This window comes from Gasterosteus aculeatus, chromosome 2 (assembly GCF_964276395.1).
Source record: "Gasterosteus aculeatus chromosome 2, fGasAcu3.hap1.1, whole genome shotgun sequence".
In the NCBI taxonomy this organism is placed as follows: domain Eukaryota; kingdom Metazoa; phylum Chordata; class Actinopteri; order Perciformes; family Gasterosteidae; genus Gasterosteus; species Gasterosteus aculeatus.
In genome coordinates, this window is record NC_135689.1 from 1,066,203 (window position 1) to 1,092,558 (window position 26,356).

The 26,356-nt window shown below is 48.5% G+C and overlaps 1 protein-coding gene across 2 annotated transcripts; it reads right to left on the reverse strand.

Moving 5' to 3' along the window:
- LOC120829682 (PDZ domain-containing protein 4) lies at positions 1–25,124 on the reverse strand. Of its 2 annotated transcripts, none has more exons than XM_078081502.1 (18): positions 24,866–25,124; positions 22,850–24,423; positions 17,690–17,740; positions 16,726–16,828; positions 15,693–15,909; positions 15,515–15,599; positions 13,268–13,366; positions 12,764–12,826; positions 9,767–9,868; positions 7,773–8,185; positions 7,506–7,647; positions 6,128–6,491; positions 5,143–5,554; positions 4,990–5,057; positions 4,326–4,666; positions 3,691–3,831; positions 2,257–2,369; positions 1–1,919 (listed from the first exon to the last, which is right to left on the reverse strand). In XM_078081502.1, the coding sequence occupies exons 2-18, from the start codon at positions 22,907–22,909 to the stop codon at positions 1,706–1,708; spliced, it is 2,988 nt and encodes a 995-aa protein (XP_077937628.1). In that variant the 5' UTR covers positions 22,910–24,423; positions 24,866–25,124; the 3' UTR covers positions 1–1,705. The 2 variants fall into 2 exon arrangements, with proteins under 2 accessions (XP_077937628.1, XP_077937623.1); XM_078081497.1 differs by having other exon boundaries at positions 17,690–17,743.
- Between the last annotated feature and the right edge of the window lie 1,232 nt (positions 25,125–26,356).

Here is a 26,356-nt window from a genome sequence, read left to right on the forward strand (position 1 = left end):
TCACTCGACTTTGTTTTAATTCATTCTGCAGGTTTTCACTTTCAATACAAAAAATGTCTTCACTACACTTTAGCTTCAGAAAAGCTGTTCAATAATCCAAAATGTTCAATACTTAAACCATGCATGCTGTTACTCAGTATTAATATTTTATTTTACACCCAATGATGGACACAACCAAGCTGTGAAGCCCCAAGCACCCTGTGAGCCCCCTGCTGCCAAAAGCTCCTTGAGCAACACGTTTAGTAACTTAATATGAACTATTTGACTTTCACATATATCATTTGACATATACAGTACATATATATATCATCTGACTACATCATGTTCTCACATGGGCGAGTAGTTTTAATTAATGTAAGTTTATCCCCACAAGGAGTCTCAAAAGGCATTCTGGGAAAGTGACTTACAAATAATGCACCTGTAGATGAAGTCACAGATCAATGAGACCTGCGATATAAAAGTGAATATATTTTTCTTGAATGCACATAGTGTTGAGCACTGAACACAACAATATTATAATATTCATTTTATTTTATGGTTGAATGCACTGGTCTATAGTGACCTTTATGCTCTCTGTACTACTCTTTTTAATCAGAATCACATGGCTAAAGATATGAGTGGAGTCACGCGTGTGGATTGTTAATATTCCTGCGTGTCACAGCAGCGTGTTATCAGCTCAACGCCAGACGGCCAACAGACAAAAAGAGTGAAAGTCACAGACTGCAGGAGGAGGAGGATGCAATTATCTGTAAACTCATATCTCATATTCATACTTTGTTTGTTTTTGCACAAGCCTTGAAAAGAGAATGTACTAAAAGTTTTATATACGGAAAAACAAAGATTGAATATCCTGCAAAAAACTGTTTGATTTGGCAGCAAAATATTAAATCAAGTGAAGATTTTAAAGAGCTTCTGTTGCTGGAGTCCTGTGATAAGTCGCTGCTCACACAGCAAGTGACACGACATCACATTCAGGCTGCAAAGCTCGAGAGGCGTGAAACGTTGTGTTCATTGTTGTTCGTTGTGGCTCGACTACATTCAATGGAAAACACTCGATTAGTTTCCCTTTTGTTTCGTGTGCAGAATGTTGCTGCAGAAGACAAACAAACATCGTGCAGCCGTGGTCCATCAGGTGGATCAATAATACTCGTTTCTGCAAAAGGGTAACATGTATGTACATTCAGTGTCCTCCGAGAAGAAAGACACTTTGATTTGGGTCATCTGGAATGTTCCTTTCTACGTGAAAGTTCTCCTCTCAAGCTCGTTGTCCTTCACGTCTCTGCGTCCACGGGGAGACGGTGCACTCTGAACACACTCTGGTCGATGTGGGACTGAACCTGCGGGGGGGCGGAGATGAACCGTAAGCCCGAAACCTTAAACGTGTCTTCACCACGTGTGATGGGACTGCATCACCTGGTTAGAGAACGCCCAATTTCTAAAACATTTGATCCCAGATCTTCAGGACTTCACATTGTTGGTCCGGTGATCCGAGTCAGAGTCTTCTGTGACATCACAGCGTTCCTCTCCGGACTCCTCACGCTCCATTCTCTCCTGTTTCCTTTCCTTGTATCTTCCCCTTCCTCCTTCCTACCTTTGTCACGTCAAAGCGCTTCGCGTCTTAAATCTCGTCTCCTCATCCTCCCGGTGTCCAGTCCTAAGTCCTGTTTCTGATGGTCATGTCCCGGTTTGCTCCTCCTCCTCCTGGTCACACCGTGGTCACGGAGAGCAGAGGGTTGTAGATCTTCTTCCCGTCCGGCGACCTGGAGCCGTGGGCCAGCAGCTCCTGGATGGTCATCCAGTTGTCGAGGATGCGGCGGTTCCTCTTCTTCGTGGTCTTCTTCTGGCTCAGAAGCAGGACGTGGTTTTCCTGTCGTGGGGGAAGCTTGACTTCGGCGCCTCCTGCTGGTGAGGAAGTGTCCCTGGATAAGAAAGCAAAAAAACAGGGCTTTAACCCTCTGTTCACGCTGTTGGTTTCACACATTTGATCTCGTGACGTGGTCGGGAGCTCTGAGCTCTTGAGCTTTGTTGAACTGGTTTCTTTCTAGTTTTATAAGTTTTGGTTATTTTGGGCTTGAAGATAAAACATTTTAAGGTGAAAAACACAAATTATTGACTCATTTGATCTGAGAGAAATATTCACTCAACAATTTCATTAAACTCAGCTAAGAGCCCAATGATGTTTGGTTCTCTGTAACTGTGTTGTACGTGTTGATGATTCCTTCAGTCGTCCGGGTAGAACCCGTCCTGGTACCCTACCTGTCTCCTTTGAGGTAGTCCAGACGGCTTTGCATCATGAACTCTCTTCTTCGTCGGTATTCTCTGGCTCTCAGCAGCTGCTGCTTCCTCTCCTCCTTGCTCCAGTATCGGCCCTGATGGAGCACAGTTCCAGACACAGTTAGCTCGGGCTAAATACCAGCTGCGTGTGTAAATGAAATGAAAGAAAGGGATTTGGTGGTTGTGGAATTGGGATTTAAAATGGTGAGTAGTTCAATTAATTATATTCTTGTTTTTTCTGATTTTCTGAGGTGAGGAAGAGGAACAGAAAGAGGTCCACATGCAGGATGTTCGGGTAAAGGAAATGTAGACTCATTTCAGCTAGTTTGATGATGTGGTTGTTCTTGAAAGTCTGTATGACGAAAACCTTTTGGCAGGATAATCCAAGAAATATTGTATGTGGATATGTTGGAATACAATATTCCTGAGATCACTACGTAGACAGGCCTTACTAAGCTGAGATCACTACGTGGACAGGCCTTACTAAGCTGAGATCACTACGTAGACAGGCCTTACTAAGCTGAGATCACTAGACAGCCCTTACTAAGCTGAGATCACTAGACAGGCCTTACTAAACTGAGATCACTACGTAGACAGACCTTACTAAGCTGAGATGACTACGTAGACAGGCCTCACTAAGCTGAGATCACTAGACAGGCCTTGCTAAGATGAGATCACTAGACAGCCCTTACTAAGCTGAGATCACTAGACAGGCCTTACTAAACTGAGATCACTACGTAGACAGACCTTACTAAGCTGAGATGACTACGTAGACAGGCCTAACTAAGCTGAGATCACAGCGTAAGCAGGCCTTACTAAGCTGAGATCACTACGTAGACAGGCCTTACTAAGCTGAGATCACTACGTAGACAGACCTTACTAAACTGAGATGACTACGTAGACAGGCCTCACTAAGCTGAGATCACTAGACAGGCCTTGCTAAGATGAGATCACTAGACAGGCCTTACTAAACTGAGATCACTACGTAGACAGACCTTACTAAGCTGAGATGACTACGTAGACAGGCCTAACTAAGCTGAGATCACAGCGTAAGCAGGCCTTACTAAGCTGAGATCACTACGTAGACAGGCCTTACTAAGCTGAGATCACTACGTAGACAGACCTTACTAAACTGAGATGACTACGTAGACAGGCCTCACTAAGCTGAGATCACTAGACAGGCCTTGCTAAGATGAGATCACTAGACAGGCCTTACTAAGCTGAGATCACTACGTAGACAGGCCTCACTAAGCTGAGATCACTAGACAGGCCTTGCTAAGATGAGATCACTAGACAGGCCTTACTAAGCTGAGATCACTACGTAGACAGGCCTTACTAAGCTGAGATAACTACGTAGACAGGCCTTACTAAGCTGAGATCACAGCGTAGGCAGGCTATGCTAAGCTCAGACTCTACCTGCTTCATCTCACTGGCCGCGTCGTCGTCGGTCGTCATGCCGCTGCGTTCCTCTCTGATCTTCATGGCTCTGGCCTTCAGGAGTCGATCCCTGACCGGCCGCTTGGCCACGTAGCGAGTGCCGTCGCTCCGGACCTTCACCTAGAGAGGACAAATGAAAGTGGTGATGGTGTTGGAGCCAGCCGGGCCCTTTATGCCTGCCTCTCCAGCTTCCAACCGGGCCATGCTGCACCTCACAGATCTCTGGGTGGTGGGGTTAGCAAGGGGGTCGGCATGGTAGGGGTGAGAAGCCCTTTTGTTTGACCATGTTTTCTCCTGCTTCTAGGTAGGAAGATAGGTAACATACCTGTACTTTTGTTTGTTCCTTTGTGTGGTCTAGGGAAGTTAGGTGACCTGCACAGATTGTTTTGTTTGGTGTTGTGGGCCACGCTCACCCTGAAGGTAGCCCATGACCTCGTACTTACAATAAAGAACTATTGTAAACGATAACGCTGCAGCATTGGTCCTAATTTGGGAGGTGGGGAGACTCTTGTGGGGTATGTTACCCCACAAGAACTGGAGCTTTAATCAGGACGTAGTTGGGGCCCAGTGGTGTTCAGAGGGCTGATGGGAGAATCCTTCACCACACCATTTACCTTCCACTCCATGCGCTGCGGTGAGGCCGACGGCGATGAGTGCCCGAGCGGTAGAGCCAGTCCTAACCGCGAGGCGCCAGTGTGGTGGCCCTCCAGACCACAGGGGGCGCTGTTCACACTCCTGGGGCTGGCGGGGCAGCTGCTGCCCGTGCCCTTGCCCCTCTCCTCGCCCTCGGCACTCGCCCTGTCCCGGATTCGGTCCAGCGGGTCAACCAGGCCTTCGGAGGGCAGCGTCATGCAGCTCTGGTAGCGGCCCAACGGTTTGTTGTGACTCTGGCGTCTTCTGCTGAAATACGGACTGGACTCTGCACTTCCACCTCCGGGCCTGTCGGCGGCGCCACCTGCAATGATTACGATGGTTTTCAGAGAATTACTCCTAGATTTTCTTGTATTTTCCTAAGACAGTCCACCAAGCTGTTGTTTGAAATGTAGGTATTAATCCCTGAAGCCGAAGAGTAGACGACTCATTGTGGTTCTCGAAAGACTCCTGTTGCGCGTCTTTGATTTGAATGATTATTACATGTTGTGGCGTGCCGTGCTGCGGACACTGAGGAACTTTAGCATGTAGCTGGCTACTTATGGCCAACAAACCTTCAACAGAACTCTTCATCGGCTTTGAAAATGAGCATCCACAGTACACAGAATAATGCAGTTCATTGTGTACCTGCTCTGGAGCACAGCCCCCCGTCAGCCACACCTCCTCTGGATGATCCCGCCTCTCTGGTCAGAGACCTGAGGATGAAGACAAACCCAACGTATCACCTAATACAATCAAGAATATGCAGTTTGAGTCAACAAGATGTGATGAAAGCAAAACCTGAATTTGGAGGGGGTGCAGGGGGTGGAGCTTGAGCCTTGCGCCACGTTTCCATTGGCCGTCTCGTACTTCCTGTAAGTGCCTGGTGAGAAGGAGCCACTGAGGTTGGAGTGGCGCCTCTCTCTGTCCCACCCGCGACGCCGCGGGGTGAGGGGGGAGTTCAGAGGAGGGAGGCAAACAAGGGGGAGAAGAGGAGGTGGGGACATCAGCCGCCCGCCGACGTGGTCCTCCTCTTCCTGGAGAGGCGGGATCTGCTCGGTGCTGACCAGCGGCGTGCTCCGGCAGCTCTCCCCGCCGGTGTTGTAGGCGCTGGTGCTGTCTTTGTCGTCCGATCTCTCTGGGAGCTCGTTGATGGCCGATAACTCGTGGCGATGAGGGTCATCGTCGTCCATGTCCTCGTTGACGTCCAAACCTACGAGTAAAGAATTTTTCGTTTACTTCAGATTTCGGAAGGTATTCAAAGACTTTTTATTAAGATTATTTTAAAGCTTTGACTACAGAAAATCCTCTTTTCCTCCTCTCACCTCTTATTGACATGGATTTTTTTACATACATTTTTTTCTTTACAATCAATATATAAATAACAGAAAAATACATTAACAATAAGTTGTCGAATAGCCCAAATTTTCTTCCAAATGAAACGTTTTTTAAGAGGAACCAATCAAACCCTGGCTGCCTGATGGGGTCGTGTTCTAAAAGTGATGTCATCACACAGTGGGCGTGGCCACATGTTGAGCTTTACAACCAACAACTTGGGAGAATTTCATGTTTAAAGCACGGCAATGAAAAAGGACGACAAGCTTTTGTAGTCATGGCAACCGTATGAGAGCCTGTTTAATATAAAAGCATCTTCTATCATTGAAAGGAAAAGAACCAATTTGGCCCAAACAAATGAAACTCACTATTCCACGGGTAGCTAGCGACAACGCAGACCTCATACCGGATTCCACCCTTCGTTTTGACTCATTCCTGTTGTCATGGTTACCTGCTTCAGGCGGGCGTGGTCGCCCGGCCGTCACCTCCTCCATCATCCAGGCTTTGAGGCATCTCTCTCTTAACTGCTGCATCTTCTGCGCTCGCAGGATGTTGCGGCACTTGAACTCCAGGTGGCGTAGCTCCTCCTCGATCAGCGCCATCTCGTGCTCGCTCAGAGCGGCGCTGAAGTTCACGTCCACCAATGAAGAAGAATCCTCCCCCTCCGTTCGCTCCCCTGGGTCTCTCCCCTCAAGCTGTTTTTCGTTGCGTTTCTCGAACTGGCACTTGACCTCCAGCAACTCCTGGTATCGCTGGCACTCCTCCTCCGTCAGGCCCGGCATCATCATGCTCAGAGGGGGCTGATGGTGGTGGTGCTTAAGTTCAGAGGTCACGTGTTAGCAAGAAGCCAGTCTATGGTAATCTCAAAGATTAAAAACATTCAATCTTTTTACTATTTGTGCGTTCAGCTGAAGCAATTCAGCAAGATCAGTGGCTCAAATTAATCAAGCTTGTAATATATAAGATAAGAATGATAGAATATCACAAATCTTTAAAAGTTTGAAATATTTTCATCATCGATAATCTCCTCATAAAAATGTTGTTGGGAGATCACTGAAAGTGAAGTGCCTAAATCCCGATGCCACTGGAGGTCAGCGTGGTGTTGGTACCCGTGGTTCGCCACGCCGACAGGCGGTGAGTGTCGTCTGAGCGTGCCGGTCGGTGAAGCGCCCCCACCAGGGTGGCACCGTTAGAAGCGGGTGTCACAGTGGAAGCACAGCTCTCGTTGCTCCGCTCTAGATAATGACGTTAATGGTTTCCTGCTGCGGCACATGAGCGCCTACAGCACCGCCAGCCCCCCAGATCCCCCAATTTCATTCTAATAAACACAAGGAATTGGAACATTTGGTGCTCTCAAAATGAACTACCCCGTGACGATGATGATGATGATGATGAGGTTCATTGGTTTGATTTAATTAAGCTCTTTTTCTCAGATGAGCAACAGATATCCAGCTTTGTTAGAAGTATCTTTAGGATTTTATCGTTACCTCTAAAAGACCTGTTTTTTTATTTTTTTAAATAATGAAATAAAACTTATCAGGAAAACAATCAATATTTGTGTTATTATTGCATGTAAATAATCTTTCTTCAGCTGCAAAAGCTCTTTAAACTCCCCCCTCTTCTAAGTAAAGATGTCAGTGATCAGACTGTATCACCGTGGTTGCATTAGTGCGGGTAGATGTTCGGCTTGCTGCTCTCATGTTGTGAGAAATGTTGGTTCCTCTTCTGCGGGTTTCATCGCATGTGAGACCCACAGAGTTCTCAGCGTCTTGTTGGGGATTTGCCAACATTCAGAAAACAAAATATCTCCATCCTTAATTTGTCTGTACCTTGGGGTGATGGTGGGGGCCGGCTGCCCAGTCCAGGCCAGGGAGGGAGTCTGAGCTGAGCTGAAAGTCTCGCAGGTGGAGGAAAGGAGGGGTGGTGTCTCCTCGGCCGGGGCTCAGGCCGGGGCTTGGTCTAGGACTCGGCCTGGGCCACAACACACAGAGGGGATTGTGATATTTAAACATGAAAGTTCTCCACAGTATTTTTACTTGGTACTGAACTTAATTTAAAAATGATGTCCTGAGTACTGACGCTAGACCCGGGCCTACCTGGGGCTGGGTCCCGGCCTGAACTTCCTGGCACTGCCGGGGGTGTTGGTGGTGTTGGTGTTGCAGGCGCTGGTCTGATCCCCCAGCAGGTCGTGTTCCGACGACTCCTCGTAGCGGGTGCTGTCGTCGGTCCGGCCCACCCCGCTGTCCAGCTCCTGGCTGTTGGACAGCAGAGGAGCCAGGCTAAGTGGAGGCGGGAGGGGCACCGGGGGGTCTCCATCCTCCTTCTCTTCTCTCTCTCCGTCCTCGTCCCCGTCCAGTCCACCGCCTGTTTCCTCCTGGCAGCCCAGGCCTCCTCCGCCTCCCCCCTCCCGACAGAGGCGGTAAGCGGCGGAGGCTTCAGGGTCTGCGAGGAAGCCTTCTACTTCCAGAGTCAGCTCCATGTCCTCTTCTGGACCAGCAGGGTCGTTGTGCTGAAATACATGAATAATGAATCAAATAGATGCTAATAACTATACAAGATCCTGAGGACAAAACCCACCAGACCCTCAAGACCAAACCTACCAGACCCTCAAGACCAAACCTACCAGACCCTCAAGACCAAACCTACCAGACCCTCAAGACCAGACCTACCAGACCCTCAAGACCAAACCTACCAGACTCTGAAGACCAAACCTACCAGACCCTCAAAAACAAACCTACCAGACCCTCAAGACCAAACCTACCAGACCCTCAAGACCAAACCTACCAGACCCTCAAGACTAAACCTACCAGACCCTGAAGACCAAACCTAGCAGACCCTCAAGAACAAACCTACCAGACACTGAAGACCAAACCTAGCAGACCCTCAAGACCAAACCTAGCAGACCCTCAAGACCAAACCTAGTAGACCCTGAAGACCAAACCTAGCAGACCCTCAAGACCAAACCTACCAGACCCTGAAGACCAAACCTACCAGACCCTGAAGACCAAACCTTCACCATCACCATCCTCCTCTAGGACGCCATTAAAAAGCATCACTGAGCCTCACTGCTGTTCCTTCATTATTTGTGTGTTTACCTGACATGTATGAATGTCATGCAGCTCCTCCTCTGTCAGCAGATGTACACACAGAGCTGTGATAAATCATCTTGTGTGAGTGTGTGTTATAAGGCCGAGTGCACACACAACCAATTAATGTTGTGAAGAAAAAAGGCTGACTGTGAATATCACGAATCTGCTTCACACTCAGTTGAACTACACACTTTATCTTGGATCACAAAAAAGCCCAAAATGACAAATGGAGATGATCTGCATTCTCTGTACCTTTTCAACGTGTCTTCATACAACTGTTTGTACGACGTCCTACGAAAGGTTTCAATCACTGTTCATTCAAAAAAGCCTGTGTTCATTTAAAGCCTGCTTCCTGCACACACTCTTTCAAAGTAAAGCTCCATCTCCACAGGGTAACCAGTAACAATGTGATTTGGTGGTGGTCAAAGTTTAGATTTAAAAAAGTGTTTTTACTCAGTACAAAAGGTACGTGATGAAGCTTCACACAGGGAACAGCTTCCTGGAGGAAAGACGAGACCAGCCGGACCGTTTTACCCCAGTAAACATCAACACATCAAACTGACCCAATAGTTATTATTATATAACACCCCCCTCTCAGTTTAGGGTACTGGATGGTTGTTGTGTGGAAATATCCCTAAAGGTCTCTAAGCTCCGTCAGGGAGGGAAACAAAGCCACTGCTAGTGTTCCATGAGTTGGATGGCAGGAGAAGACCCCACCGATCCTCCCCCAGCAGGGACACCAGGAGGAAGTGGGTCACTGAAGGACGTTACGGATGTGGACACTATTTCTGGAGCTGAAAATGAAGAAATCATCCTAAAAAAAAAAAGGATCGGCTCAGTTTAAAGTAATAAAGAGACTACTTCATTAACCTTATTAATCCTATTAAACTGAACCAGTCCCAGTTTAGTCCTGATCCTTTACCGGACAGCTGATTGGGGGGGGTGGTGTTTCTATGGTTACCTGCAGTCCTCTATTAGCTTCCAGTGTCATGTGACGTCACCTCTATGTCGGGCCGGGCCAGCAGCAGGGAGAAGTTGATGCTGTCCTCTCGAGTCAAAACGGCCACCGCCTCCTCTCTGTTCTGGATGTCCACGCCGTTGATCTGAAGGGGGGGGGGGGTCCAATGTGAGAATCTCTCTCTTTATCCCAATTATCCTTTCCCGATTAATACGACGTGTGTGAACCATGTAAGAGGCAGATATGGTCCTTGTCCTTGTGAGACACCGGTAACCATGGTGATGGGACGGTGCCGCACAGTCGATTCTCAACACACATCTGTCAGTTTTTCCTTCCCTGCGACACCGGTTCTCAGTCGGAGGGTCAGACGTCAACGAGCAGTAAAATGTCATCGGAGATGAATTTATTCACGCTCGCTTTTCAGTCTCATAGTCAGAGGGGGGGGATGTGGGGGGTAAACAAAAGCATCTGGTTTTAAAGGGATTTCAAAAAGGTCAAACGCCTCATTAAGCTCCGGCTGACGGCTCCTCTGCCAAAGTCCTTCAGTCCTTTGATGAAATAAACCGTAGTCAACAGCGGATTCATGTTCATCTCTAATTCATTCACCAGCATTTAAGAGGTTGTAATAGTTCCCATATTTGAAAAAATATAAACGTACACATTCTCGTGTTCACACATTTCTCCTTTGGTCCGATATTTGCTCCTCAAAGCAGCGGCGTCCTGTGATTGGTCGCCATTGTGTGGGGGGAGGTGTGTCTGCGTAGGTCAAAGTCCACAGAAGTCTGAGAGGAACCCGATGGGAACGTCCGGTGAGGTCCCCCCCCCGTCCCCCCCCGTCCCCCCGTCCCCCCCGTCCCCCTCGCTCTGGTTCGGTCTGTGCTGCATCGGCTCTTCTGTCATATAGTGACAAACAGAGCGAGGGGTGTGCTGGTAACACTGGGTGACCACAACACCCCCCGGTCTATTTTTAGAGCAGCAGTAACTGGGCTGCTGACGGCTCGTTCTGATTGGACCACGCGGTCCGCGAGGGGCCACGGTACGAATTTACATAGTCTGATTTGAATCTTTTTCCCTCCTGATGCCAAATCATTGAGCATGTTTCAGATTTATGAAACGAGATTTTTCCTTTCTGCTCAGATGAAATTGGTCATTTATAGAAAGTCCTGTAAAGCTGAAGGAGACGGGTTCATATCAAAAGCACAGCTTATCTTTTTAGCTTTCTGTACAACACAAGTTTCTCCTTTAGTGACCACACTGTGATTTAAATCTTATTTCAGGGTTCCTTTAGAGGCTTCTGGGTTTAACTTTGCTCTGTTGTCATGGAGATGACTGAGATGAGTCGTGAGAACAACTGAGGCCACAGAAGAGCTTTGGTTTGCGTTAAAAGAGTTAACTGAGTTTCTTTAATCCTAATCACATGTCACAACGTTTGGATGAGGAAAAGCTCACACACATTTTTGCATTTTTTATGGCATTAATATATTGTAAATATCTCTGTGAGGGTAAAAAATGGATGCTAGAAATCCCATTCAAATGTAATCCCCATTTTTGTTTTGTTTTTCTCACATTTGTCCAGAAACAAGTTTTGATTTTCGCTCATTGGCGCAGTTTTTATAAAATAAACGTCGGTCCATAAAGGACACTGACTTATGGTTTTATTACTTCACACGGTATCATTCGTGTTTGAGATGCATGACATGAGATTGGGATCATTTTGATTGACGGCTCTCAACATGGTGCCGACAGCTCACAGTTAAAGATGCTAACGATGCTAACAGCGCTAACTGCACCACAGTGAAACAGCACACACACACACACAGAGGGAGAAAGACTCCGTTCTCTGCTCAGACGGTACGACGCTATGAGGGCAAATACGTCGGTGATTAAAGCCCCCGTTGGTCCTCAGCTGAACCTGAAAAACATAGTTAGGTTTGGGAAAAGACGGATATTTGGGTTGAGTCCACGTTGTGAGACGAGATGATCAATGGTCTACTACAGCGATTCCCAAAGTGTGGGCCGAGGCCCGCTGGTGGGCCGCGGAGGTACTGCAGGTGGGCCGCAGTACGCAGTGGGTTTATTTACAATAAATAAATAAAGTTTTTTAATAAGTTTGACATTAATATAAAAGTATTTATGATGCGGCACATTAGTTATGTGAAACATTAGTTGATGAAGCACAAACAATTTAAACGGACAGATTAATAAAACAATAAGGCTCGAAACGGCTGCTCTTGTCCGCCTGTCGTTGTTCAACAAACGCGGCGCCCTCTTGTGGTATTAAAGTCAATATACCGCATTTTCCGCACTCCAAGACGCACTTAAAAGGCTTTAACTTCCTCAAAAACGACAGTGGCTTATAATCCAGAGCGCTTTATATATATGGATCATTTGGTTAATCGGTTGATCCGTACTGGTTGTTCACTCTGACAAACACGCCAAAGCTCGTCTACGACGGCGAGATGCTGAGTGAGATACGGAGCTGCTTTCAGGGCGCGTCGGAGAAACAAAGCTGTCGTTCTCGCCGAGCACTTCATGGGATTAAAGAGCGAGAGACGGCGCCCTTTTCTCTACAGACGCTGAACCATCTAAACGGGGAAATAAGTTATTCTAAAAGCAGCCGAAGATTTAAGGCGTGGATGGCGAGGGGGGCGGCGGGAGCGGACGCACCTCGCGGCATCGATCGGACCCTGAAAGCACCGTCTCCACCTCCCTGTCAGAAAGAACAACAGCGAGCGCGTAGAAAACTCCTTCGATTGCGAGCAGAGATTCTCCTCGCGAGCAACGAAGCTCACGTTTCGCAAGCGAGCAAATACCTCGCGGAGACGGACTTTTGCTCGCGGATGTTTGATTTTGGTTAAATTCTTAAGGTCGTTTAATCATTATGTTTTGATTAAAGGTTTTGGGTGGGCCGCGAAAGATTTTCAGATTTCAAAGTGGGCCGACTCTGTGTGTGTGTGTGTGTGTGTGTGTGTGTGTGTGTGTGTGTGTGTGTGTGTGTGGTACATGGTGAGAACAGAAAGCGGCCTTTACTGTATCGTACCTGTAGGATTCGGTCGCCCTCTCTGATGCGTCCGTTCTTGGCGGCGATGCTGTTTGGATTAACCTAAAGATGAAGACACACAAAGCCCTTCAGCAATAGATGGATGAATACATGAATACATGAACTCATGGATAAGAAACGCATCAATGATTGATGACAGGATGAAGGCGCTCTAAACTGGCAGAGTGAATGGAAAGAGAAGGAGAAGGTGGTCGGATCAATGATTCAAAGGATAAGAAGATGAAGGAAGGGATGATGAGCGGATGTAAATAATAATGAGGAGGCTGGATGAAGAGAAGGATGATGGATGAATGCAGGAGAAATGGAGTAAGAAGGAGGACCACCCTTTGTGATCAGTTATAAAGCATCCTGTGCTGGGGGGAGGGGAGGGGGTATCTAAATATGTGAGAAGATAAATGAGATGAACTGTGGGGAGGAGGAGGAGGAGGAGGAGGAGGAGGAGGAGGAGTTGAATGCAGGGATGAAGAGCAGCTGAGGTTTCACCTCTCCAACGTAAATCCCCAGATCCTCCTCCTCGTCGGTCCTGTAGCAGACTGTCAGACCCAGCTTCTCCTGCTGACTGGATTTGTACAGCTCCACCTCCTGGAAGAGAGAAGAAACACGGATTCATTCAGACAGACTCCAGATGAGAAGGTTCACCTCAACACAACAACACGTCACGTAGTGAACTAAATGAACATCGCGCTGCGTTGAAGACGAGACTGAGACATAAACTCATGTTTACAATGTTCACTGAGGGAATAAATCAAGAGAGAAGTAGAGTCATTTCCTCATAGACGTCTATGGGAGCAGAGGAGTCGCCCCCTGCTGGTCACTACAGAGAAGTAGAGTCATTTCCTCATAGACGTCTATGGGAGCAGAGGAGTCGCCCCCTGCTGGTCACTACAGAGAAGTAGAGTCATTTCCTCATAGACGTCTATGGGAGCAGAGGAGTCGCCCCCTGCTGGTCACTACAGAGAAGTAGAGTCATTTCCTCATAGACGTCTATGGGAGCAGAGGAGTCGCCCCCTGCTGGTCACTACAGAGAAGTAGAGTCATTTCCTCATAGACGTCTATGGGAGCAGAGGAGTCGCCCCCTGCTGGTCACTACAGAGAAGTAGAGTCATTTCCTCATAGACGTCTATGGGAGCAGAGGAGTCGCCCCCTGCTGGTCACTACAGAGAAGTAGAGTCATTTCCTCATAGACGTCTATGGGAGCAGAGGAGTCGCCCCCTGCTGGTCACTACAGAGAAGTAGAGTCATTTCCTCATAGACGTCTATGGGAGCAGAGGAGTCGCCCCCTGCTGGTCACTACAGAGAAGTAGAGTCATTTCCTCATAGACGTCTATGGGAGCAGAGGAGTCGCCCCCTGCTGGTCACTACAGAGAAGTAGAGTCATTTCCTCATAGACGTCTATGGGAGCAGAGGAGTCGCCCCCTGCTGGTCACTACAGAGAAGTAGAGTCATTTCCTCACAGACGTCTATGGGAGCAGAGGAGTCGCCCCCTGCTGGTCACTACAGAGAAGTAGAGTCATTTCCTCATAGACGTCTATGGGAGCAGAGGAGTCGCCCCCTGCTGGTCACTACAGAGAAGTAGAGTCATTTCCTCATAGACGTCTATGGGAGCAGAGGAGTCGCCCCCTGCTGGTCACTACAGAGAAGTAGAGTCATTTCCTCATAGACGTCTATGGGAGCAGAGGAGTCGCCCCCTGCTGGTCACCACAGAGAAGTAGAGTCATTTCCTCATAGACGTCTATGGGAGCAGAGGAGTCGCCCCCTGCTGGTCACTACAGAGAAGTAGAGTCATTTCCTCATAGACGTCTATGGGAGCAGAGGAGTCGCCCCCTGCTGGTCACTACAGAGAAGTAGAGTCATTTCCTCATAGACGTCTATGGGAGCAGAGGAGTCGCCCCCTGCTGGTCAGTAGGGAGGATGTAAGTTAAACACAATTCACTGTATGGTTTTGTCATCAGGTTTGTCACAAACTTAAGATCAAAGTCACTTTCAGAAGTCGTCATAGAGACCAGTGCTGATGAGACCAGTGACGACCAGCATTAACACTCCGATCTGGACTCAGCTGGAGGGCATCGACAGAGGAAAGTAGGTGATTAAGGAAACAAATGAAGGACTTAATCCAAGGAATGGAATGAACATCAGCAGGTCGTTTAGGGGCTATAATGATGCAAAGATGGACCCGAGTAAAGAATGAACATGGATTACAAAAGGTTACTGGAAGAAGAGAACAGGAAGTCTCTTTGGTGAGCGGGTCAGAACGAAGGAGAACGTTTCCACTTTACTGACTTCTTTGACGTCGTTCTCGAGCAGCTCTCAACCAGCGGAGCCACGGAGAAACGAGCTGCTCAAATGAACCGAGGGGCCCATCAGCCTCCAGGGAAGTGAGGCGGAGCCTCCTGTGAAGGTTAAGACCAGTTCAACCATCTCTCATCTAGTCTGCTCCCAGCACCACAGCCAGTAGAAGCTCCTTTGTGTGGCTGAGCAATGTCTCTATTTTGGGTTTTCCATCCTTGCGGTTTAATTTCGCCGATTCTTTCGACTTTTCTCTGGCAGCAACCTGTCAATCACTGTGTAGCTCCGCCCTGAAGCGTACCTGCTCTGTCTGTTTGACTCTAAATGGAACACAACTTACTGAATTGAAGTTCGGGAGGTTTGTCATTTTCTAGACGACAGTAGTAGGCGTCCAAAATATGAAATGAACCGTCCTGAAGTGAAGGCTCAACAAAAGCGTCTCACCTCGTACTCCAGGTCATCCTGTCTGTCCACCTCGTGGTTGGAGACGTCGAAGTAGTCATCGGGGTCGTTGTACCCGAACACACAGCTGGAGGGGGGAGTGAGAGATGGGGGAGTAATAATGAATCAGTCCCGTCACATCGAAAGAGACCCCAAAGAGACAACGTGACTCATGACTCACAACTCATTGATGCCATCGGGTCCCTCGAGGTGAGGAAGGGGGGAGGAGGAGCCGCCCCCCCGCCCCTGGTGGTTTAGGTGGTGACCTCTGCTCCTCCCCAGCGGCACCATGTTCTGGAAGCTGATGTCCGTCTGCGTGGCGTTGTCGACGCAGTCGGGAATCGGCACCATGGCAACAGAGTAGACGGAGCCGCTGCCGGCCCCCTTACCGCCGCACACTGACGTAGCCGGGGGAGGAGGGGGGGGGAGGGCGAGTTTACACAGGAACTGTGAAGGCCTTGCCGTGGTGGATTCCCACACATACGTACAAACAAGGACTTGGTGTTTGGTCCATAGTGATCAATAAAGAGGTATATAAATATAGATCAGATCACATCAGCTAGCTGAGCCTGTCCGTCACCTTCCTTAAGGCACTGGACTGTAAGCCAAAGGTCATCGGGAGGGACGTCAATGAGTCTGGTTCATGTCTAATGATGATGTTCTCCTCCCCCCGATCCCTCTGCAGTGATCCAGTCAAATCTCAGGGACGATATTTAAACAAATGTGCTCCGCTCTGAAATATAGTTCGTCCATTTCGAAGACATCGGAGGCGAGATGAGATCAATTCAGTCAATCATTTTCACATTTAGTAACAAAAGACCATAAAAGAAAGCAATGCATTCTTTATTCCCTGCTGCTTGTCTCTCTTTGGTTTTTCATCTTGAATCAGTGGAGGAAACTCAAAGGGAGGAGAGGGAACCGATGGCTTCTGACTGATATTGAAACCGACAAGCAGAACATGATAAAACGTGCAGTTACATCAGAAAAGATGGTAAAAGTCAGGTGAGAATACTCAGTGATTTCATATTTAAGAAGATTAGAGCTAAAAGAGGAGTAGAAGATGAGAGAACATGACGAGGAAGAGGAGAAAGAGATTTAATGAGGCGAGGGCGATGGGACTGAAGTACGAACAAAGGCGGCATTAAAGCCGTGAAAAGAGGAACAAAGCCCGGATGATCAAATGGGCGCTGACGCTACTGAGCGGCTCGTGTTACCTTTCCTCCTGTGGCTCCTGCGGACCGACCCGAGTTGGTGCAAAGGCTCCTGGGAGTTTTGTGGTTTCTCCAGTGGGAGCTGAGAGGGCCTCCGTCCTCGGACCTGAGGAAGGGATCAGATCCACGGTTTGTACCCACCACAGTATCACTGCAGGGAGCCACCAGGCGTCCGGCGCCTTCCACCTCCTGGGAAAACGGCCCGCTGATATCGCACCGCCCCCCCGAAGGAAGGAGCGCCGCAGGGAGACTTCATAGAGTTCATATATCTATCTAAGTCGATAAAGCGTGAATGTCTTCAGTTAATCGCAGAAAACATGCAATGCTATGCTATGCTATGCTATGTAGCAATGCTTCCTTCGTTCCTCTGAGGCTGATCATTGGGTTGATCGCTTTGGCTGTGAGTTTTAAAGGTGAGACTGAACCGTGAGCCGGAGACATGAGGCCAACGTGGACGGGAAGTAGGGTGACCCCACCTCTGGATTCAGGCCGGATGTTTAAGGCGCTGTCCGGACGCTTATTCGTCCTCCTTTTTGGAGTTGCACCGGGACAAAAGAGCCGCGCTGTAGAATATTTTGCTAAACAGTTTGTTAGGTTCAACCCTACGTCATTGGTTAAAAACCAAGGCTCCGTGTGCTGGTTACGTCATATCTAAATACCGCATAGCATCTTCCTGTTTGGTCTTATGGGTACGGCCCCTGAAACGGCACAGACAAAAGATTACGGTATCTCTCCTCGTACCTGGACCAAGAGCAGAGCTGTCCGTCAAACAGCAAGACGCCTCTGAAGCAACCAAGCATGAGCATATGTGTCCAAACACGCCCCCCCCCCCCCCCCCCTCACATCAATCAAGGCCTAAAGGCCTGTAGGAGGACGATGTCTATCTGTCCTCAGTGTTGTGTTAATAAAGATGACTGATAGGAGGCGGGGGGGTCGATGAGGGCTGACGGGGGGCGGCAGGTTCTACCTTCACGTTTCCGTGTCTGTCCATCGGCCGCAGGGAGTCAATCAGGCCTTTCTGCTATAGAGAAGGGAGGGAAACAGAGAGGGAGAGAGACGGGTGAGACATCGAAAGAGGACCAGAATCAATCAGAGAGATTAAAGACATTCCTGTAATTGTTTGTTTAACCAAAGCATAACATTAGTGTTGGTGTATTGTGGTCTGTATTGTATTATAATCGTTTTTGTTGTCTTGGTTGTCATTTTGTGTTTTGTAAGATCTCCACATAACCATGTTTACTGCGCACATCCATGCTTGGTGAGAACAACAACACATGTCAATCAGCGTGTAGCCCCGCCCTCATGACCTTATGGTCTGTTTGACTCTAAATGGACCATAATTCACTAAATGAACATCATGTTGTGTTGAAGAAGACTTGAAACTAGAGACTGAGACATAAACTCATGTTTACAATGTTTACTGAGGGAATAAAACCAAAGAGAAGTAGAGTCATTTCCTCATAGACGTCTATGGGAGCAGAGGAGTCGCCCCCTGCTGGTCACTACAGAGAAGTAGAGTCATTTCCTCATAGACGTCTATGGGAGCAGAGGAGTCGCCCCCTGCTGGTCACTACAGAGAAGTAGAGTCATTTCCTCATAGACGTCTATGGGAGCAGAGGAGTCGCCCCCTGCTGGTCACTACAGAGAAGTAGAGTCATTTCCTCATAGACGTCTATGGGAGCAGAGGAGTCGCCCCCTGCTGGTCACTGCAGAGAAGTAGAGTCATTTCCTCATAGACGTCTATGGGAGCAGAGGAGTCGCCCCCTGCTGGTCACTACAGAGAAGTAGAGTCATTTCCTCATAGACGTCTATGGGAGCAGAGGAGTCGCCCCCTGCTGGTCACTACAGAGAAGTAGAGTCATTTCCTCATAGACGTCTATGGGAGCAGAGGAGTCGCCCCCTGCTGGTCACTACAGAGAAGTAGAGTCATTTCCTCATAGACGTCTATGGGAGCAGAGGAGTCGCCCCCTGCTGGTCACTACAGAGAAGTAGAGTCATTTCCTCATAGACGTCTATGGGAGCAGAGGAGTCGCCCCCTGCTGGTCACTACAGAGAAGTAGAGTCATTTCCTCATAGACGTCTATGGGAGCAGAGGAGTCGCCCCCTGCTGGTCACTACAGAGAAGTAGAGTCATTTCCTCATAGACGTCTATGGGAGCAGAGGAGTCGCCCCCTGCTGGTCACTGCAGAGAATGCAGGTTTTAGGTTTCCACCTGTTTCCGCCCATCAAATCACAAGGTAGAGTTTTTCAAATGAATTCCCCTCTGATGCGCCAAATAAAACGAACACGCAAACAGCCGCCGGCTTCTAACCGCCGGCCCGCCTTCAAACAGCAGCTTCCACACAGCCGCTCACATTAGCGCGACAACACAACCGCACAACCGCAGGCACCACCGGGGGGGTTATGTGTGTGTGTGTGTGTGTGTGTGAAATAAATGTCGGGGGAAACAAGCTGATTTCTCTTCTGTTGGAGGGGCTTCCTGTAGAGGATCTCCATGTTCGTCGGCTCATCTCTTAATACCGTAGACCAGTAAACACTGATCTTATCGTGTGCCTTCGTTATGATGCATCCTCATGGGAACATGAACGGGCAACAAAAGTATTGATGACCGAATGGGGGGGGGGGGGGGGGGGGCTTCTGGAGCTGTGACCGGCATCTTTGGACTCTTCTGATCACTGAGACTCACAAGCTGATTGATGACTTCATCGTCCTCCGTGGTCGGAGCCTCCATCAATGTCCCCTCCTGGGGCTCCTCCCTCCCCCCTCCTCCCTCCCCCCTCATGAACTATTTACTGGATCCATCAAGTCGCATTTCCTCCACATCCATCAGCCCCCCCCTCTACCTCCCCCCCCACACACACACACACACAGTTCCACATTCTTTCGTGTGACATTTATCTCTTCCACCCACGCACTCCCTGCCGTGCACGATCACACACACACACACACACACACACACACACACACACACACACACACACACTAAGGAGGAAGGATCCATTTTTCAATGCCAGCATGCCGAGGGGGAAGCAGAGGCACTGGGGGGGGGGGGGGGGGGGGGGGGGGGGAGTGGTCAGAGATTAAGGGATGAAGGTTCAATCCCGACGGATGAAACCGTAACTCGTTGAGGAGAAAAGGGGGCGAAGGTGATGAGGTCGTTGGGGGGGAGGGTGGAAGTGAGAGAGAAGAAGAGAGAGATTTCCCTCCCCCCCCCTCCCCCCGTATCAACCTGCCCCGTCCAGAAATAGGATTTATTGACACTTTATTAACTCATCAAGTTTCTGTGTTATTGAGATTTTTGATTATTTTCATGAGCGTCTCGAGGTAAAATAAAATTGTGTAACTGATTTAATTTCTGGAAAAGGCCAGAATGTAAATAGGAAAGCGTGAATCCTTTAAACGGCGTGATGTGAGCCTGTAAATCCACATGGATCACTGGCACGTTGTCACTTCCATCATGCGGTCACACTGAGCAGTTTGCTGCCTTGCTCATGGGTGAACCTGCACACCTGAGAATGTTTTCATAGCCCCACATTTCTCTCTTGTTGTCATCGATCTCCACGATGTCCTGAGATCAGAGGCCATAGTCTACATTCTGCATGCGGACGAGTCTCTGTGGCTTCATGAATCTGAACGCAGAGCAGCGATCACGTGTTTATTGGATGGTCGAGGCCTCGATTTCTATATTAAATGTAATGTGAGCGCAGCATGTGACACAGGTATCGGTGAGGCGATGCGTTATTCAAACACGGACTACTGTCAACAGGACGTCTTCATGGTCTCAGGAACCAAAGTATGAAATGAATGCACACTGAACTCATGCTCCTGATGTGCTGCGATACAGAAGCTCAGGATTCTGTAAACGTTCTCAGACGTTTCTAAAGCGCCTGGAAGCGTTTGTAAAAACATCATCATTTGTCTAAAAATGACACCACGACGGCGGCAGAACGGATCTAAAGGGTTCTAAAGGGAAACTGGTGAGAAAGAGTCTACAAGAGTTCTGTTTTATCTGATAAACCTCTCGCGTACTTATATTATTATTATTATTATGATTATTTATATTCACAAAACGTGTACTAATATTGCTTTCAATTGATCAAGTCAATCTTTGGTTTCTCATCCTCAAAAACTATCAGAGGACATTTCATCCCGCGTTGGACGAGGAGCTCAGTATTTCCTCTCGTAGAAGCAGCAGCAATGCATCATGGGAGTCGTATCTACACGGCTACCACCAGGTGCTTCAGCTGTAAACGGGGAGGTTCTGTCTAATGAGCCGACAGCTCGTTACCACTAATGTCTTCTGTACAACTAGAGACCCGGGGGGGGGGGGAGTGGGGGTGGGGGGGGGGGGCTTCTTCTTCTCTTGTGCCGATAGCGTGCTGATGCTCAAAAGCATGACAGATGCCTCAGTAACACAATATGATCATTGCCATGGTAACATGATATATATACGTATATTATATTTGTGTACATACATAAATATATATATATATATATGTATATTTCTATATATATATATTCATATATCATATACATATATATATAGAGAGAGAGATATTTTTTTTTTTTTTTTGATGAAGAAACATTGCTCTCTCTATCTCTGCCTGTCTGTCTATGTGTGCATGTGTGTGTGTGTGTCTGTGTGCATGTGTGTGTGTGTGTGTGTGTGTGTGTGTGTGTGTGTGTGTGTGCTCATTACAGCAAATCTGCCAGCTCCAGTATGAGGAAGCATAAATAACGGCTTCCCTAATAGCCTTGGTTACCGTGGCAACAGCCTCCCATTGAGACAAATCTGACAGCAAAGTATAGAGACGAGGTGACTGAGAGGGAGGAGGGGAGGGGGTGGGGGGGGGGCACTAGAGGGGAAGAAAGAGAAGAAAGGAAGCAGGCGAGCAGAGCAGGATCTAGTCCTACTTGCAGGAGACAAAGAGACAGACGCAGAGACTGATGGACGGACCGAGTGGATCTGATCGACAGAACAGTCGTATTTACTAAAATATGTCACTTCAGTTTAATCAACAAACCCACTTCTTATTTAGAATAAAGTACAGTATGTGTCTTAGACAGAGACAGTCAGCTGGGGGGGAGGAGGGGGGGCACAAGCATCACTCTCAGTGTCACACAGCGTCACCGAGAGCAAGAAGAGTGTGTGTGAGAGGAAGAGCTTAAAAAACTGTGAATCTGATCCGTATAAATATACATGAGAGAGTTTGAGTGCCCCCCCCCCCCCCCCCACCCCGTGTCCTCTCAGCCTGTCGGTTTCTGGTGAAATACAAAGCGCAGAAGACAAAGACACCTTCGTCCCCAGAGAATTGATTCAACTAAATTTGGTTGTTTGTGAAAAATGATCAGTTGAGAGGAAGAAAGTTTTGCGTCCCGGTGGAGAAGAAGACGAAGGTGTTTGGACCTGCAGCTCCTCCATAAACACGTTGAGCTGAACACGCTTCAACGCTTTGACTTGTTGGATGAAAAAAAATACATAAAATGTAGCGATTTGTACCGGATCAACATAGATGAGCATGTCGTGTCATTATTCAGCACCACAGACAGCTCCCGACTGCTCATACAAGACCTGCTTGTACTTCATCCACTTGAGTGAATAATCATAAAACAAATGTGAATATTGATTGAAGGAGAACACGACATGAACGTGGAGGAATGTGAGAGCGTTTCTGTCCTCTGTGACTTTCAGCCTCCGGCCGGACACCGGAGACGTCCCAGCAGGAAGACACAGTGTCCTTCACAGACGCGTCCTGAACGTCTCTCACAAACACACTCAGACACACATTCCCCCCCAGGACAGTTTGTGTCTCACTTCGTCGTCTCTTCTTAATCTTTCACAGTGACTATTAAAACGTTTTCCTCCATGATAATTGAATAAGATATTATTAGCTTTGAAAGAGACGAGGCCTTCAGGGACCTGACGTCTCCTGGTCCAGTGTGTCTCTCACACCTATTTAAACCCATCTACGCATAAAGTGACATTTTAGAAAAGTCAGATATTAGCAGCTAAATGATGACAGATCGATCTTCTGGTTCCTGATGAGAGCACGACGTCGCTGCGGGAAGGAAGGATTCAGCAGAGCGTTTAAGGAGACATGAAGGTTGTGTTCATCTGACGTCTCACCTGGAACATGATCCGGTACTGCTCCTCCGGCCGCTTGACCACACACATGTTGCAGCCCATGATGAGGACGTCGGCGTCCGCTGTGTCCGCTGTGTCCTCTGTGTCCTCTGTCCTCTGCAGACCGACGCTCCGTGTCGATAATCCAGCTCAGCCGTCTGACCTTTAACCTCTTCACTGAACTCTCCAGGTTCCTGACGTATGGGGGTGGAGGGGTGTGGGGGGGTTGTGCTTCAGGTGTAAGGTGTGAGGCGTAGCTCCGCCCCTTCGGTCTCAGCTTCTCAGATATTTAATACTTCAAGTCGGCAGGTTTGAAACTCAAATGGAAAAAAAGAGCAAGAAACATTTTTCATTCCGTCAAAATGTACAAAAATTTGTGAAATATTAGTGAACGTTTGACCAAATGCTCTCAAAGTGAATCCAAGTTGTGCTTCTTCGGAGCTCCGGAGACCTTTTCATAATCAACGTGGTCGTCATCAGGATCCGCGTGACCTCTGACCTCCTCGACGTGCCTGTGCTTAAAGATCAAGATCCGCGTGACCTCTGACCTCCTCGACGTGCCTGTGCTTAAAGATCAAGATCCGCGTGACCTCTGACCTCCTCGATGTGCCTGTGCTTAAAGATCAAGATCCGCGTGACCTCTGACCTCCTCGATGTGCCTGTGCTTAAAGATCAAGATCCGCGTGACCTCTGACCTCCTCGATGTGCCTGTGCTTAAAGATCAAGATCCGCGTGACCTCTGACCTCCTCGATGTGCCTGTGCTTAAAGATCAAGATCCGCGTGACCTCTGACCTCCTCGACGTGCTTGTGCTTAAAGATCAGGGTCCGCGTGACCTCTGACCTCCTCGTGGTGCTCCAGGAACTCAGTGGAGACTGTAAGTGGCCCTGAATCCCCTGACAGATCCTCCCAGGTGCTCAGAACACTTAGAAGGTTTTTCTGGTCAGAAGCTTCCTTCTTTATTGACGGTTATTGGACCACTGCTCATGTTTGATGCTGGGGGGGGATTGGGAGGGGATGGGGGGGGGGCCGACTGAACCTTTGAGCTCCACCAGCATTCTGCGGTTGGATCTTTTCTACCCCCTGTGGTGCTTCACTGTCACTCCTGAGCGACGTTAATGTATAACAGGGTGACAAACGGGTGGGGCGTCCCTCCTGGTGGGGGGGGGGGGGGATCACCTGCTGCCGTCACTGAACATGACGGATCTGCTTTTAAGAGTCCACCTCCGTCTCCCTGCAGGTGTCATCTGTCAGCAGCAGCTGCTCATCCAGGGAGGAGATGGGAGAAGAAGTGAAGCCTGGTGGTCCGGTTTGATCCGGTTTGGAGAACCGGGTTCCTGAGAGAAGAGGGTTCCGAATCTTTGATCCCAAGTTGCTCTTTAAAACTCCATGCCTTCCATCTGGAGATGGACTGGAGTCCAGAGGTGTGGACACACTCCTCAGCCACACTGAGCAGGGTCCTCTTCCTCCTCCTCTTCCTCCCCCAGGAGTGTCAGACTGAGCTGGCTCCTCTCCTGCTCCTCCCTTCCTCCCTGGTCGTCCTCTGCTGCTCCTCCATGTCTCCAGACGTCCCGCCCCCTGAACACAACGGAGAGACTTTAAGTTACGATGATGTTTCATCTTCGCTTCCTGCCGAACGAAGCAGAAGCTCTTTTCTTCCTCTTCATCAACTCATTACTGTCGCTGAGCAATTGAAAAGCTTTTATTCTGAAAGGGAGCTGCAAATGTGCACAAACATCCTGGACCTGTTTGCAGCTGAAAACATTCTACTGAAAAACAGCATTTGGAGTTTTTTGTTTTTTTTAGCAAATTATGTCAGATTATTTTCTGTCTCTGTGATTATGAAGAAAATAGTTTATGATGAATTAAAACAGTAAAATACCTGCATTTATGTGGAATTGATCATCGGTGTCTCAGTATAAGACGAATGAATAATACACAAACAGACATAATGTTTTTAAAGAAAATAAGACTTTAAAATGACAGAAGTAGAAATGTAAACGTCTTGAAATCTCTTCACCTTTCCAGATGTTTCAGGAGTCCTCCACTCGTTGATTTCAGCCTGCAGGACGAGATGCTCGTCTGTGCAAAGCTTCACCGGCGTCCCTCCTCCTCCTCTTCCTCCTCCTCTTCCTCCTCCTCCGCTTTCCTTCCCTCCTTCTGACGGACCCCTGCGTCTCCTCCTCGGTGCTCCTCACAGACGTGAGATGGGACGCTGCAGCGGGAGGATCAGCAGTGAGCAGACTCTCTTCTTCTGCTGCTGCTGCTGCTGCAGCCTCCCGGCGCCTGAACAACAGCGGCAGCCCAGCCAGCCAATCACCTCCCCCCCCTCCCCCTCCTCCCCTCCATCTGCTTCTCTCCGTCCCTCCCTCCTGGTCGCTACCTGTCCATTCACGTTGTCTGTCCCCGTGTGTCAGGAGGAACCGTCTCTTCTCCCGCAGTCAGCAGATGTTTGCACACAACAACAAGCAAACAGTGGAACACAAAAGAATATGATGAATGATGAACCATCATCTCCGAACGCAAGAGGTGAAGAACCATGGAAGAGACTCAAGAGGAGAAATGAAACACGCAGACTTCAGTTTGGAGAAACGAGCACTTTGCTTGTTGTCTTTGTGTGTTTTTGTGTCCTGATTGGTGGGTTACGGACAAACGGGGGTCTCACTTTGGTGGTGAAATGAATCTGATCGACTTCACCATGCGATGTCCCCGAGAGTCAGGAACATGTGTGTGTGTGTGTGTGTGTGTGTGTGTGTGTGTCTGAAACCAGCGTGTCTCCTGATAAATGACCCTCGCTGACACTCGTGTGAATCTAATGAATGAACTCTTTCTCACACACATCAACGTGACACGGATGCACATTTTAAGAGGTGAGACACACAGAACACGAGCTGCTGAGGACACACGAGCTGCTGAGGACACACTCACGTCTCATTAACAGCTACAACAACAAGTATTGATTTTTAATCTCAATGATTAGCGGGTGCGGCCCGTTGTGTCCCTCCGCTGTTGCTAGGCGACTGCACGAAACAGCTGATGTCAGAAGAAGGGAAGTCAGTGAAGGAGCTGCTCAACAACACGCACAACGGGACTGAATTTACATTTGTATGAAATGTAGAAGAAGAAGAGAAATAGTGTCTTTTTAAGCCAAAACATCATTTAGCTCAGAGTTCTTCAACAGGGGGTTCGCGACACTCAAGGGGTCCGCGAAGGTACTGCAGGGGGGTCGTGGAATTTTTGGTGTGTGTGTGTGTGTGTGTGTGTCTGCAGCTCTCTGGCTCCTCAGTTCAAACCGTCTTCTTTTCTTATCTTCATGATTTCCTTTTGCTTCTCGTCTCCTCTGCTCATATTCTTGCTCACGTATTTCCTTCTCCTCCTCCTCCTCCTCCTCCTCCTCCTCCTCCTCCTCGTCCTCCTCCTCCTCCCTGCTGATCGGGGGTCCAGAGGGAGCAGTTTATCAGCTCGACTCAACGGGGGGGGGGAGGGGGCCTCTGCAATGTCAACACTCAGT